The sequence below is a fragment of the Clarias gariepinus genome, chromosome 16 (assembly GCF_024256425.1).
Source record: "Clarias gariepinus isolate MV-2021 ecotype Netherlands chromosome 16, CGAR_prim_01v2, whole genome shotgun sequence".
In the NCBI taxonomy this organism is placed as follows: domain Eukaryota; kingdom Metazoa; phylum Chordata; class Actinopteri; order Siluriformes; family Clariidae; genus Clarias; species Clarias gariepinus.
In genome coordinates this window covers 9737162-9753647 of record NC_071115.1, presented here as the reverse complement: position 1 = coordinate 9753647, position 16486 = coordinate 9737162, and the positions used below count along the sequence as shown (strand labels likewise).

At 36.2% G+C, this 16486-nt stretch overlaps 1 protein-coding gene across 1 annotated transcript; it reads right to left on the bottom strand.

Moving 5' to 3' along the window:
• Positions 1-2754: 2754 nt before the first annotated feature.
• Positions 2755-16189, bottom strand: LOC128544052 (alpha-2,8-sialyltransferase 8F-like). The gene is made up of 8 exons (XM_053513997.1): positions 16102-16189; positions 14906-14944; positions 13330-13383; positions 13132-13212; positions 12088-12232; positions 11893-12005; positions 8548-8640; positions 2755-4007 (listed from the first exon to the last, which is right to left on the bottom strand). The coding sequence occupies exons 1-8, from the start codon at positions 16128-16130 to the stop codon at positions 3536-3538; spliced, it is 1026 nt and encodes a 341-aa protein (XP_053369972.1). The 5' UTR covers positions 16131-16189; the 3' UTR covers positions 2755-3535.
• Positions 16190-16486: the final 297 nt, after the last annotated feature.

Below are 16486 nucleotides of genomic sequence, written 5' to 3'. Positions count from 1 at the left end.
TACCCCTACCCCTCCAACCAAAAGAGAAATGAGACACCCCTACCCCTTCACGTGAACGCCCCAAATGGAGGGGTAGGGCTAAGTGTAGGGGTAAGGGGTAGAATTGGGATTCACCTATAATGTACATTTAAAAAAATCTCTCCACCACCTTCAAATTTTGCTTACTTTTTTAACCTCATATTTATGAAAACCATTTTTTTATATACAGTATTTTTTGTTAAACCTGCTATACACTGATCAGTCTCCAATTCCTCTCAACTTTTCTAAATGTATTCAGTCCAACCATATATTTGGAGGTAGTGCTCACCTTTTTCCAAAGAGGCAAAAGGATGGATGTTATATGAAGCTTTTTTTCCATGATTTTGGGGAAACTCCAGGGCCCGTATTTACTAAGCCTCTCAAAGTAGAAAATCTCTCCTAAGTGGCCAAAGGAGTCACATAATTTTGGCCCTGCTTTCAGGTGTGGGAGTTTTTAACATTATTAAAACAGAAAATCTATTTTATCCCCACATAAACTTAGAAGGTGTCCTAACTGGTTATTGGTTGTGAGGAAATTGTGTTCCTACACATAACTGTTATTAAAAAAAAAATAGATTTAACTTATTTAATTTTTACATATATATATATATATCTGTATTCAATTATTTGACAGTGTACACAAATGTTTTTTGAGCCACACTTCATCACTTCATTACCATGGCGCCATGGCGTACCCCCATTTCTCACACTCCCTTAGTGTATGTATGGCAAACTGACACATGGTATTGATGCTTTCACAAAATGCCTCCACTTGCTTTTTATCGTTAGAGGTAAGAATAGGGTCAAATTTTACTTGAATTATTTCAATTATTTATATAAGCGAAATGATAAGGTCAGTGCCAGTTGTGTGAAAGCTTTATGTACATAGACAAAACTTATGGATGCTTGACTGCTCCAGGATGTTATCCTAATCAGACTGCTCATCACACAGTTTAGTTTGCAGAGAAGGGAGTAAAATGTAAATAAATAAATAAAGTAAAATTATTCCCTACTCTTACCTCTAAAGATAAAAAGTAAGTAGAGTCAATTTGTGAAAGCCTTAGTGCCACCAGTCAGTTTGCTGAATGTACCCCTGAGGAGTATGAAACATGGGAAGACACTGTGATAAAGTCCTGCGTATAACAAAGAATGTCAAGAAACAGTTGTGTACACTCAAATAATTAAAATTTTATATTATGTTATTATGTATATATAAATATAATTATATTATATATTTATAATGATGCCCTGAACTCAATAAATGCAGCTTGTTTTTCTTTGATTTCATATTATATAGTGGGAATGTATGAAACCTTTGCATAATCTGCGGTGCTGTAGAACAGAGTTTAATTTATTATTCCCACACTGCCGTCTGTGTCACTGTTTTAAAGCTGCATCCTTTGCTGTTACTAAAGCACTGTATCTCTACAGTCTCAGCAGAGACAGCATACAACATGTTCATTAATGGAGCATTTACATACAGCACGTTATTGGTTTAAAAAAAAAATCAATTTTTGTTGAAACTTATCTTTTATAGGATCCATGTCCGCTCACGTCTCTGCCTGATCCATTTCCTCACTACTCACACCTCAGGAACGCTTCTACATTTTGGTGGAGATAGGAGTGATTTTCTATGTTAGTAATGTTAATGAATTGTTCTTATTCCTACTCTTAAAAATTTGACCACTTACTTCTAAGAATTTTTGACCACTTAGGAGCGCTTTCATACTCTGAGATGCTAGGTCAATATGCACCCTGGTTTTGGACACTTTCCATTAAGAAAACAGTGTGTTCTTATGTGGCTGTGTAGGTACACATGGTTGTCCTCTGAATTAACAATCATTTTTGCACACTTTTACAGGTGCTGATATACTTGTATCACAGTCCATCCCTGTTCGCTTTACTGAGCCAATGACCACCTTTACACACTTATGCCCCCAGGCACACTCATGTGGTTGTATGTTAGAAGTTCCAAACAATTACGGACCATACCTTGAGCTTGCTGAAGATTTACCATGTGTACTTGATGCCAACCTGTGGGTAATGGACATTACTTAGAGGTAAGTTTCAGGTGCAGAGTACATTTAAATTAATGAATTCTTTTTTTTTTTTTTTTTTCTTTAGCCAAGTGTATGTTGATATGCATTTGGTTTTCTCTTTCCTAAGAATTAGGACTCCAAACATATTGTTGACAGGGACATCCCAATTTTTGAATTAATAAATACTATTGGACTAAGTTCAATATTGGTATTTAGTGGTCTTTCACAGTATTTGATTTCTTATTTAAGTGAAATAAGGTTTACAAATAGTGTTTTTCTTTACTGAATAATTACATTTGGTAAATTTTTATTTACACATCGCTACCTAGATATAATGTTTGATACATTCGATGGAGAGTCGAATTTAAATTGATGCAGTGCAAAATAAATTTGACTAAACTGCATTAACTTGACAACTTAATGACATATAATCTGACAACATACTGTATGGTTTAGGATGGATTAGAATTATTCTACATTTTCAAATATCCTCACAATTTGAGAATTCTAATATTTGAGTCTAAGATATGTTCGTTAATTTTTTTTATGTTCATAAAAAAATATATATGGTTTTCTACTGAAGATTTCAGCTCAAATAATAATATACACTTGAACAAGAACAGTTCATTTTATATCACAGTTTATTATATAATGATATATTATATTTATATTATAATTATTATTTATTAACTCACAATCCATGAATGATAGGGGAAATGATGTTGTGTTGTGCCACTCTGAAGCTTTTGTGTATAATAATTGATAAAACATCTTAAAGGACAATAATTATAATATACTGCTGCGTAATGTAGCAGTATATTATTCTCATTGGATAATTTTCCTGAACATTTTCTCTAATGTAAAGTCTGTAATACAAAAACATTGTTGATTGTTTGTTAGTTTGTTTTGTCATTTGTTTTAAAAATTTAGTTACAGTAACTTCAGCCAAAGACAGAAAGTTTGCCAGTAGGTTACACAGGACATCTTTGAAGTTGAAAAATGTTGTACAATAATAATAAGAAGAAAAAGAAAAAGAAGGATAAAACAAACTTTTAACAATTTAGGAATAACAAAATTGTACAATCAATTTTTTGGAACACATCTAACTCTGATAGATAATGCCATCTATTTACCCGCTGAATAATACACTACATGAGCTTATGGTACAGTTTAAAAGTAGCTCCTCCGCATATACAATATGGCTCAAAATTTGTAGACACATGACTATTAAACCCATATGTGTGCTTTGTGAAACTATTGCCACAAAGTTGGAAGCACAAAATGATACAAGATGTCTTTGTATGCTTTAGCTTTAAAAGTTTCCTCTCACAGAACCTTCAAGACTGGCTGCACCCCAGGCCTCCACACCTTAAATCAGTGCCTGATCTCACTAAATAACGACAAACATAGAATGTAAAAAAATAAAAAAAAACATATAGATGTCAAATGTCCACCACCTTTTGGCCATAAAGTGTAGTTTAATTTGTGCACTCCCCTAGGTGCAGATGGATCACGCCCTTGTTATGGAGGTTCAACAAGGCTTCAAACTCAGCTGGCATCGAATGCATTCCTTTGTGTACTGGTTGGTTATCATAATAATGGTTGCTGAGCTGCTGGTAGGTGTATGGGTGTGATTCAAAGGGCCAGAAGCCGTACAAATGAACAATATTGCAGAGCTCTAGTGCCAAGCTGGCCATCATGATACCTGTGCTGAGGCGTACTTCACGAAGTCCCTGGCCACGCCAAAAGTGGGCCAGACTTTTCAGGTAACTTGGGTTAAAAAAGACAACACGTGGGCCGCTGCTACTGTGGTCTTCCAGTGAGTAGAGGGCACGCAGGGACACAGCTGTGTTCATCCCAAATGAGAAAGCAGGCAGGAAGATTAATGCGTTTCCATACAACTGCACGTCCTCCACAAACGATCGTCGGCGCTCAGTTAGCGATTGGTACCTGCAAAGGATTAGATGGAAAATTATGATGTTTTATGTTGGTTTAATGCGGTGTTTCTTTTTTTAAAAAAACTTTAATTTTTATTCGCATGCTGCAGGGAGGCATGAGGATTGCTGATGTGGCTAGGGCAATAAATTGTCATGTCTGCACTGTGAGACACCCAAGACACAGGGAGACAGAAAGGACAGCTGATCATCCTCACAGTGGAAGACTACGTGTAACAACACCTACACAGTATCAGTACATCCGAATATCACACCTGCATGACAGGTACAGGATGGCCACAACAACTGCCCGAGTCACACCAGGAACACACAGTCCCTCCAGAATATATGATAATTATAGGATAATCAGCCATAGTTGTTGACGAGTTGTTACATCGTCTCCAGCAACGTGCAGAATCCAAGCTACCATTTTGTGAGTATATCCTTTTTGGAGTAATAAAGAATCTAATCATATTTTTCCATGAGAATTCTCTCCATTGACCAAAACTGGAGGTAATATGTTGGCAATCTTCCTCTGACAGAGATATATTCGCCTCCTTCTCCTATTTCACTTTAACATATAAGGTAGAGAGAGACTTGGCAGATTGTATGCATGCATATGTTCTTGATACTGGTTTCTTATAAATACTATATAAGCAGCAACAAAAATGTTAATGAGACTCCTTATTTTTTATGTTTTTATTAAAGTGAGTTCTAAGCTGTAAATATCTATAGAAATCCTGTTTATCTAAGTTATAGTTATCAATAAGATTTTGAAAGCTATCTAAAACTGTCTAAGTTGAGATTGTACAGTATGAAGTAATACTATTCCAAATCCATTGCTTAAACCGTGCATCAATCTGAGAGGGTTTAAAGTCTCTATCATAGGCCACCCATCTTAACAGCTGTGTATGTCTCTCCAACTTTAGGGTTTTGCACTCTTTAAACCAAATATTAAAAGGGAACCAATGTCCCAGTGCTTTGTTTGTTGGAGTGCATAGTCAAAGTACTTTTATCCCCTAATAAACAAGGAAGAGGAAAGTCCAATTGATTAAATTCTATTTTTTTTCCATTTTGCATCATAATCATCAATACACCAGCTGATTAGATGTTTTAGTTCTGCTGCTTTATAATAGTCCTCCAAACATGGAAGAGCCAGTCCTCCCATTTACTTTGTTGATTGTAGTGTTTTAAGTCTCACTCTGGGTTTCAGATTTTCTATATAAATCTCGCTATCATTTGATTCCAATCATTAATTTTTTTTTTTTTTTGTGGTATTTTTAAAGGTAGGGATTGGAAAAGAAACAGCAGTCATGGTAGAACGTTCATCCTTATAATTTCTATTTGGTTATACTGTATAAACTTAAAGTTAGGGGTGTCCAACTATCCAGGTCTGCTTTTATTTCCTTTGTCATATGGCCAAAATTAGCTGTATACATTTTAGTCAAATTCTTTAATATAATAATCCCAAGGAATTTAATGGCTCAGTGGTAGGTGTTTTGCCTGCCATGCGGAGGGCCCGAGTTCAATTCCCAGCCAGTGCCCAAACCCCCCAGTCACTGGACTGCAGTGCTGGTCCCAAGCCCGGATAAAATGGAAGGGTTGCGTCAGTAAGGCCATCCGGTGTAAAACATGTGCCAAGTTGTTGTGCGGACTGGATATTCCGCTGTGGCGACCCCTTGCTGCGAGCAGCCAAAAGACCAACAACATTTAATATTTTGCTTTCCACTTAAAATTATATTTATTACGTTTGTTTTCCTGTGGTAAATAATTAAAAGAAAGGCATTGAGTTTTGTGTAAATTTTGTTTATATCCCAAGTACCAGCCAAATTTTCAAGACAAGACATAGATTTAGGTAAACTAGAATCTGGGTCGGAAATAGTCACAAGAACGTCATCCGCATACTGTACAGACATATTTTATGTTCTGTTTTTCCCATTGGGATGCCTAGGATTTCCGTATGTTCTCTGATAGCCTGGGCTAATGGCTCTATGAATAGAGCAAAAAGCGTGGGACTTAAGGGGCATCCCTGACGACATCCCTGCTCCAGTGTAACTGACCTGTGGGCGTTCCCATTTATTTTGATCTGGGCTGTTGGTGAATTTTTTAGTGGTTTAAGACTTCCTATAACTTCTTTATTAAAGCCGAAGTGTTCCAGTACCAAGTACAAATACTTCAATTGCACTGTATCGAAAGCTTTTTCAGCATCAAGGTCTAATTGCCGAAGATTTGTAATTATTTTTTCTCATGTTCTCAAGTAAAAATAAAGCACGTCTTACATTATCATGTGTCTGCCTATTTTTAAAAAATCCTGTTTGGTCAGTGTCACTTTTTTCAGAAACTATATTTTCTAATCTTTTTGCTATTATTGATGCGTATATTTTGTAATCTATATTTAAAACTGAAATAGGTCTGTATGAGCTGCATTCTGCATGGGATTTAATCCAATTCCTTAAAGGTTTTATACCACTCTGCTGGGTATCCATCCCCACACGGTACTTTGTTTGTTTTTAAGTTTGATATTGCACTATTAATTTCTGCTTCTGTAATTTCTTGTGTTACCAATTTGTTTTGTTTCACTCCTACTGATGGTAAATCTAGAGATTCCAAAAAAACTTTTTATAATTGTGGGATCAGCTGCTTCTGGCTGACAGGATAGTTTCTTATAATAATTTTTCAAAAGATTGTGATATTTCTTCCAGTTTATAACACATTACATTGGTTTCAGGATCCCTGATTTTAAAATTTGACCTTTCTGTTTGTTGTTTTCTGTTTGTTGTCTCCAAGCTAACATTCTTTTAGCTCTGAGACCGCTCTCATAATAGTTATTTTATCTAGTAATTCAGGATTATTTAATTTAATATGTTTCTGTTCCAGTATCTTTAATTAATTTGTTAATACATTCATTAACATCTGTTTTTCTTTTTTTCCCTCAACGCCTACATTAAGAACTTTCCTGTCAACACTGCTTTGGCAGCGTCCCATATAACACATGGTGACATATCCTCATTATTATTAAACTCAATGTAGTCCTTAATTTCCTTTTTAATGTATTCTTTACATTGGTGGTTATTTAGAAAACTAGTATTTAATCTCCAAATAGTGTTTTTGGGTTGAATATCGAGATGGAGTCTCAAATACTGTACAGTCCTGCATGATCAGTAACATCTTTAACTTCTATTTCATTTTGCACCTAAGCACCAGTGCCATCGCCACCACCTGCATGCCTCTTGAGGAGGCTAGGACCCCTAAAATGCCCTGGACGCTAATGTCACAAAATATTGTATAAGTTTACGGCATCGTCCTAAGTTTAAGGCGCGTGTCATTCTATGCATCATTGCTAGTGATCGCTTGATGGCGTCTGAAATGGCGCAGGTGCTTGGGCCGGTCATGGTTTGTGTAGGATGTGTGTAGGCTGTGTATTGTTTGTGTGTGTGTGTGTGTGTGTGTGTGTAGGCTTTCTACTGTATGTGTGGCATAAATGGTTGGGTGTGCCTTTGTTTGTGTGCAGTTTGTGTTTGTGTGTGCTGTGTATGTAAAGAATATGTAAAGTGTGTGTGTGTAGTGTGTGTCTGAAGGTTGTGTGTGTACTGTATATGATGTGTATTGTTTGTGTGTGTATAGTGTATGTGTGTGTCATGTGTGCGTGTAGTATGCATCTGTAGTATTTGTGTGTGGGTGTAGTGCATGTGTGTCTGTAATATGTGTGTATGTATTAAATATGTATGTGTATGAGTAGTGTGTGTGTGTGTGTGTGTGTGTGTATTTGTGTATATCTGTGTGTATGTTTGTGTACGATATATGCGTGTGTGTGTGTGTGTGTGTGTGTGTGTGTACAATGTTTATGGAATGTAATGTCTGTAGTGTGTGTGTGTGTGTGTGTGTGTGTGTAAAGGATGTGTGTGTATTCCTGCTAGGAGGCCCCTTGTGCTACAAAAATTTAAATCACATGAATACGGCTGAAGGGCTGTATAATGTGCTAAGAGGTGACCGTTCCATAGTAGGCTGCAGTACGTTAGTGAAAATTCATGGGATTTTGTCGAGCAGATAGAGTCATAAAGTCTGAGCTATCTCAACCACTCACAAGCACATTCCCCAGTGTTTCACCAACAGGTGGACTTATAGGAGGTATTCTTAAGGAGTTAGGGACAAAAAAAACTTGCTCCCTTCCCCCACAAAGATCCTAGGAAAAATTATATTGGGTGGCGAAGAAAGTGAACTGTGTGTGATTGTACATTCCTGAAAAAACAATACTGTGTTCTGTCTGTTTATATTTTCTTTAACTGCTCTTGGACTTCTTGGAGTTCTGTTTTACAGATTTTCTTTGAAAGAAGAAAAGCACCTCAGATTGGAGCTGCTGGAAGATTGACAGCAATAATACTGGAGTTTTCTATAAATAAAAATACTCCATCAACGGATTATTGGTTTATAAGAGGTTAAGAGATAAATAGCATTTTTAAAACTTAAAATCAAAGTAATAAATACCAGGAGAATGATGCAAATAAAGAATCTACCACAAACACACACGTACAACTGCATTTACAACCTAGAGTCACCTTCTAAAGAGGAGGGTAGGGTTGGCTGTAACAAGGTTTGTTTTAGTTCCTGTGTCTTTCTCATGTCCATTGCTTACTGGAGGAAGATTGCACCTGAAAAACAAAAAAGAAGTGAAATACAATGAGACTGTGGGAGAGATTTAAATTGGCACTGTTGGTCATAAGCAACTAGATTGGATAGTGAGGAGGGTGAGGTGGAGCTGTACAGGTTGGCGAGGCAAAAAGATAGAGATTCGAAGGATGTGCAGCAGGTTAGAGTGATTAAAGATAGAGCTGGAAATGTACTGACAGATGGCAGGTGGGTAATGGGAAGATGGAAGGAGTACTTTAAGGAGTTGATGAATGAGGAAAAGGAAAGAGAACAAAGAGTAGAAGAGGGGAGGGTTGTGGAGCAGGAAGTAGCAAATATTAGTAAAAGTGAGGTAAGAAGGGCGTTGAAGAGGATGAAGAGTGGAAAGGCTGTTGGTCCTGATGACATACCTGTGAAGGTATGGAAGTCCTTAGTAGAGGTTGCAGTAGAGTTGCTAACTAGTTTGTTTAACAAGATTTTGGAGAGGATTCCAGAAGAATGGAGGAGAAGTGTATTGTTGCTGATTTTTAAGAACAAGGTAGATGTGCAGAGCTGTGGCAATTACAGAGGCATAAAGCTAATGAGCCATACAATGAAGTTGTGAGAAAGAGTAGTGGAAGCTAGGTTAAAGGCAGAGGTGAGCATTTGTGAGCAGCAATATGGTATAATGCCTAGAATGAGTACATCAGATGCAGTATTTGCTTTGAGGATGCTGGTGGAGAAGTACAGAGAAGGTAATACAGAGTTGCATTGTGTCTTTGTAGATTTAGAGAAGGCGTACGACGGCATGCCGAGAAAGAAGCTGGGGTGTTGTATGAGGAAGTCTGGAGTGGCAGAGAAGTATGTTAGAGTGGTGCAGGACATGTACCGTATAAGAGCTGTAAGACAGTGGTGAGATGTGCTGTAGGTGTGACAGAAGAGTTCAAGGTGGAGGTGGGTCTGCATCAAGGATCGGCTCTAAGCCCCTTTTTGTTTTCTTTGGTGATGGACAGGATGACAAATGAGGTTAGACAGGAGTCTCCATGGACTATGATGTTTGCAGATGACATTGTGCTTTGTAGCAAGAGCAGGAAACAGGTGGAAGAAAATTTGGAGAGGTGGAGGTACGCTCTGGAAAGCAGAGGAATGAAGGTTAGCCGCAGTAAGACGAAATACATGTGTGTGAATAAGAGGAACCCAAGAGAATCGGTGAGGATACAGGGAGCAGAGGTAAAGAAGGTGCAGGACTTTAAGTACTTAGGGTCAACAGTCCAGAACAACGGCGAGTGTGGAAAGGAGGTGAAGAGGCGGGTACAGGCAGGTTGGAATAGGTGGAGAAAAGTTTCAGGTGTGTTGTGCGATAAAAGAGTATCAGCGAGAATGAAAGGAAAGGTGTACAGGACAGTGGTGAGACCAGCGATGCTCTACATCTTAGAGACAGTGGCACTGAAGAAAAGACAGGAGGCAGAGTTGGAGGTAGCAGAGCTGAAGATGTTGAGGTTTTCCTTGGGAGTGACAAGGATGGATAGGATCAAGAATGAGTTCATCAGAGGGACAACCCATGTTAGATGTTTTGGAGATAAAATTAGAGAGGCCAGATTGAGGTGGTTTGGACATGTTCAGAGGAGAGATGGTGAATATATCGGAATATATATAAGGATGCTGAGGTTTGAACTGCCAGGCAGGAGGTCTAGAGGAAGACCAAAGAGGAGATTTATGAATGCAGTGAGAGAGGACATGAATGTAGTTGGTGTTAGAGAAGAGGATGCAGAGGACAGGGTTAGATGAAGGCAGATGATTCGATGTGGCAACCCCTGAAAGGGAACAGCCGAAAGACAAAAAAAGAAGTGTTTTGGAATACGAGCCCACTTCCGGAATGAATTATGCTCGTAATCCAAGATTCCACTAGACATGTCCAGGGCGGTCTGAAGTTTGCTAGAGAGCATTTGGATGATCCAAAAAAGGATTGGGAGGATGTCATATAATCAGATAAAACCAAAATAGAACTTTTTGATTAAACCCTCTACTTGTTGTGTTTGGAGGAGAAAGAATGCTGAGTTGCATCCAAAGAACACCATACCTACTGTGAAGCATGGGGGTGGAAACATCATGCTTTGGAGCTGTTTTTTTTTTTTTGCAAAGGGACCAGCAAAAAGGAAAGGAAAGAATGAAGGGGGGTTATGTATGGAGTGGCCTAGCCAGTCTGCAGATCTCAACCCCATAGAAAATCTTTGGATGGAGTTGAAAGTCTGTGTTGCCCAGCGCCAGCCCCAAAACATCACTGCTCTAGTGGAGATCTGCATGGAGGAATGGCCAAAATACCATCAACAGTGTGTGAAAATCTTGTGAAGGCAAAGGGTATAAAACAAAGTATTGAGATGAAATTTTGTCATTGACCAAATACTTATTTTCCACCATAATTTGCTGAGCACCAAATAAATTCTTTAAAAATCCTACAATGTGATTTTATTATTTTGTATCTCATAGTTGAGTATACCTTTGATGCCTTTTTCATCTTTTTGAGTGGGAGAACTTGCACTTTTTTTGCCCCACTGCATGGTAAAGCTTCCAAAAAGAGAATATTCATTTATCATTTATAGAAGGATTTTCAAGTGTTAGCACTTGTGTAACAACCAGTAAGTTTTCTTACAAGAGTCTTTAGAATTAAAGCACAAGCTGGTGAAGGAAAGAATGTTTATAGTTGATATAACGTAAGTGATGTTATAACGTAAGGTAATTGAATAAAAAATATTAAATTTCTGCTCTTACTGCCTTTTGGCTGTACACCCCTGGCATAACAGCACTGCTCCACACCATTATGATTTTGCAGTTTTGCTAGTTTTTCTCTAAATATAACATATAGTTATAGTCCCTGTGAGCAAGCCGAAGGCGGCAGTGGCAAGGAAAAACTCCCTGAGATGGTAGTAGGAAGAAACCTTGAGAGGAACCAGACTCAACAGGGAACCCATCCTCTTTTGGGTGAAACAGAGAGCAGGAATTGATCTGCATTCACACTGGAGATGGTGAAGCATCCAATAAGAAGATATTTATTTATCATTTATAAAAGGATTTTTCAATTTCAACACTTGTGTAACAACCAGTAAGTTTTATTTCAGGAGTCTTCCGGACTGAAGCAGAAGCTGGTGAAGGAAGCAATGTTTATAGCAGATATAACGTAAGGTCATTGAATAACAATTAAAAATTTCTTCTCTTACTGCCCGTGTACTGTCTGTACATTTACTAAAATATTAAAACATTGTGTCTTCCTTTATTGAATAAAATAAACAGCATCAGACCTGATAACATAAGTAGCAGAGTTGATTTGTTTTCCACAGCTGCTGTTGGCTAAGATGCCTCCATTGCCCACCACAGCACATGACTGCCACGGTGCTCCTTTGAATGGGTTTTCCTAAACACAGATTCACACATTCACACATTCTACAATTATATACTGTAATTTAAGTGTATAACATATTACAATAATACTATACCTTGGGAAATAAATTGAACAGGTCTGGTGTCACCACCATTATCCTTTTTTGTTCCCCATCAAATGTAATGTTTGTCCCAACAGGTGAGTTGTCCTGTGTAACCACTGCATTGGAAATAGCATTGCAGCTGCTGCCAAGCAATGACCTGGAGAAAATGCAATAATTGGTAATTAATTATTTAAAATGAGGAGTGGAAAAATCTTACATAATTATACTTTGGTAATTTACTAAAATATTAAACTGGCATACAGTATTAAAACTTAGTTTAGTGTTTTTGAAAAACTACCAGTTTATTTATCCTATTTTGTACTGACAATGATTGATATACTAGAACAGTACAATTTTTAATTATTACTTATAAAAGCACCTATTCCATTTCAATAATGTAAAAAGACAAAGTGTCATTTGTCATGTACTGTAACAGTATGGAGTTAATGGGTTATTTTTGTATGTCTTATGATGGATTATCCATTGTTCTGTTGTTCTTAACTTGACGATGGGCCCCAAACAAACACAGCATATGCAAAAGAAGAAAATAACTATATTTTTATATATATTATATACTTTCAAAATGAAATCTCCTTTTCATCATTAGTGGGAAGTGGATTCTAACTGAAAAAGCGCTGGAGTGAACTGGTTGCTTCATGATTTTTTTTTTGGGGGGAAAACTTAACGACCAGATCACCAAAGCTCACTTTATACAGTACGTTGTATACTAATGGTAAAAGCAATAAGTTAATGGCTATATGCTCTGAGATTGCGTATGCATTTTACTTATATTTGCATGATGAGAACAGTTTACTGAGTTAGACTAAACTAGTGTATCTATTTTGTGCTGATCAGTCTTTAGATATTTTTCAGCAGTAGACAACATTTTCAAAAGAACTGCTCCACCCAGATTCTTGTGTGTGTTTTGGACAATTCTTTGCACCTTCCTTTATTTGTCTTTAAGTTGACTTTCTACACACCTGTTTGCCACACATTCACACATAGGTTTATCATTCTTGTTGTGTTGCTATATGATGTGTTCTGTGTTTTTGTTACCTGAATGATATAAAGTTCTTGTCCTGCTTTACCCACGTTTGACTGTAATTTGCTAATAGTTTGTCAATAATGCCACGGTCCCTGGAACACACACACAAACAAACAATAAGCAGTGACAAGCTTTAGCTTGCTTGATCTTTATCTTTCTGTAAAATATCAGCTTGTGTAATGTTTCTGTGAACAGTGCGGCATTCTCACTTGCTGTTTACAGGATTTTGTTTAAGTTTTGATAGATAGATGGCAGCTTCATCACTGTAAGGAGACAGAGAATCAATTGAAGGTATCCTAAGACTATAGATTAAAGACTCTGAGAAAGGGGTAGTATTAAGTGCAAAGCATACATATGTGGTGTGCTAAAATGAGGGTAATTTTATCTTTTACAGGTTGTGTGGAAAGTAGGCATTAAAATTCATAATGAAGTCCATATTTCTAATAGAGATTTGTCAAAACAAATTGTACATGTACTTTACTACATAGGAAAATGAAAGCAAATCTTTACATTTCAATGTAGGCACGGTTGTTTTGGTTATTGCTAAGTCTTCCAGTGTGCAAGGCCTTGTTTTGTATACCTCCTCCTTTACATAGCCCCACAGGATGGTGGTCTAACCACGCATGCATAGTAAGAGCAAAATAGGATGCTCCAGTGATACTACAAGTTCTATAGTCATTAGATTTGACTTAGTTAAATTTCACCCAACCAGTATATTACATTACATTTAGATTTGATCTGTATTGAATGTTACCACACTTCACAATTGTCAAAATATTAATTTATAATGTAAAAGTCTTGGTTATCTTAAAATAGACTTATTTTTGTAAACTTAAGATTATGATTATATACCAATATAACAAAGTAATGATTTATTATGTTGTTTTTTAATTATTTTATTTTTATTCTCCTAACTGTTACATTTTTTTACACTGTTACAAATGTTTGCAATTCCATCATCTATTCCTTACTTTCTATTTACATAAGAAATGAAAGTAAATGTTACCTTGCAGAGTGGCTTTGAGGTATACGTTATATAAGTTAGATAAGTTTTTACTGTTTGCACTTGCCTGTAAGCATATGCAAAACATGACATACTGGACTTCTTGAAGGCCATTCATAAGGTCCTTGTCGTCCCAGCCAATGTCCTGGAAAATGCTGGTCTAACCACGCATGCATAGTAAGAGCAAAATAGGATGCTCCAGTGATACTATAGTCATTAGATTTGGCTTAGTTAAATTTCACCCAACCTGTATATTCCATTACATTTAGATTTGATCTGTATTAAATGTTACCACACTTCACAGTTGTCGAAATATTAATTTATAAAGTAAATGTCTTGGTTATCTCAAAATAGACTTATTTTTGTAAACTTAAGATTATGATTATATACCAATATAACAAAGTAATGATTTATTATGTTGCTTTTTATTATTATATTTTTATTCTCCTAACTGTTACATTTTACTTTCCATTTACATAAGAAATGAAACTAAATGTTACCTTGCAGAGTGGCTTATATAAGTTAGATAAGTTTTTACTGTTTGCACTTGCCTGTAAGCATATGCAAAACATGACATACTTGTGTGTGTCATAAAAAAACAAGTCATTTTTAAAATTCTCAAATTTAATAAACTATTAAGAAATATTTCTCCATTTAGTTTATGCACATTCCTTAGCTATCAAATTTTAGAGAATTTAAAATAAACAAAAAATGGGTATTTAAAATGTGTTTGTATAATGTGTACTAGTTTCAAGTGTTTGTTAACTGTGTTCCACTCTCACCTTCTGCCTGAGGAAATTGGTTGAACATCAAGTGGACCTCTGGAAGTTGCATCACCGTGAGGAGGGCGAAAAAAAAAAAACTAAATCTTTCTAATAATGAAATATAGAACAAAAGCAGTAGTGTCTCTGTTCATGTTATTGAACACCTGTTTCTTTTGTTTAATTACATTTTATTCACTGCCATTGACACAAGCTACAGTAGTTGGGGAAGATATATAAAATCAATTTAATGTCTCCATGGAATAGTGCAATTTAAAGTCTCCATGGAATTTAACTGTTTGCTTTCAGTTAGTAGTGACACTATAAATGTGTGTTTACTTAAAGGCAGGCATACTTACTGGGTGCATAAAAGATTCATAACAATTTCTACTATTACAGTTGAGGACAAATGTTTACATACATCTTGACTAAAATACATCCACATTAAATGTTTTTACTACTTCAAATCAAATCAATTAATTTCTAATGAATGCAATAGCATGGAACCCATATTAAATTGTGTTGATAAATTTCATTCCAGACTTAAACTGAAGTGCTCTTGCTTATCTGAAAATGGTACTCAATTCCTAAGAGCAAACCTCTAAAGTTACCAAAGAAACTAACTCATAACTTCATGTTACATGCTAAATGCATCATGATCACACAGACTAGCTCCGACCCATACCACAGTTACTGATCGGGACTGAACAGGACCATCACTGCAAAGAAATATGGAGTTTTTGTAAGAAAGTGACGAGTTACAAACTATGGGATGTTGGTTAATTTTGGCAGACTATTCCTACTGTCTGAGCAACATGTGAATGGCAGTTCCTGATAAACTAGAAAAAGTCACTAAGAACTAATGCCACCTGTTACTGTACACTAATTTCATTTTATCCAGTGTCTACCATTTGAGCTTTAGATAAGTATGCACATATTTTAAAACCCACACAAAAATGCATTCTACATAGTAAATTTTGTATGTATAGTAAATAATATACACAAAATGTATTATACATAGTATATTACTATACTATATATAAAATGAGTTTAATAATTTTAAAACAACACACATTCAGAATTATTAGGAAATCAGTTGAAATTCATGTCAAGAAGACAGAATTGTTTGATTGTTAATCTTTTCTGCTGAGTTCTACCTACTAGTAGAAAAAGAGAGAAAACGGGGAAAAAAAGAAAAAGAAGGATCAGCCACTCACCTGTAAGTAAAAAAGTGCCAAAGCAACATGCTGCTTACAGAGGCTAAGAACAAGCCATAACATAGCAGTGTTAAAACATTAACCTTCATATTTGATATGTGTACTGTACTCTGTCAGTTTGTTGCTTAGCTATGTTAATAAATATGCTTGTGTAAATCCACCCTCTATAATTTAACCTTTTTTCTTTGTTCAATTCTCTCTCTCTCTCTATTTACTCTTCCACCCATCTTCTTACACTTCCTTGCTCTATGTACAATCTTGTTCCTCATTACACTTGTGCTAGCCAGCCTGTAGTGTTTTTTTGTTTTTTTTAATCTCTTGGTCTTTACTTTCTGAGAATAACTTTAATCTTTCTCTTGGCCTATCATAATATTTTGTTTCTCCA

Bases quoted from the DNA above. Each gene is read 5' to 3' on its own strand.
- LOC128544052 (XM_053513997.1), bottom strand. From the start codon at position 16,130: ATGTTGCTTTGGCACTTTTTTACTTACAG. The intron at 13,384-14,905 runs GTGAGAGTGGAA...GTCTCCTTACAG, and splicing joins CCAATTTCCTCAGGCAGAAG to TGATGAAGCTGCCATCTATC. The intron at 12,006-12,087 runs GTATAGTATTAT...ATCTGTGTTTAG, and splicing joins TGTTCAATTTATTTCCCAAG to GAAAACCCATTCAAAGGAGC.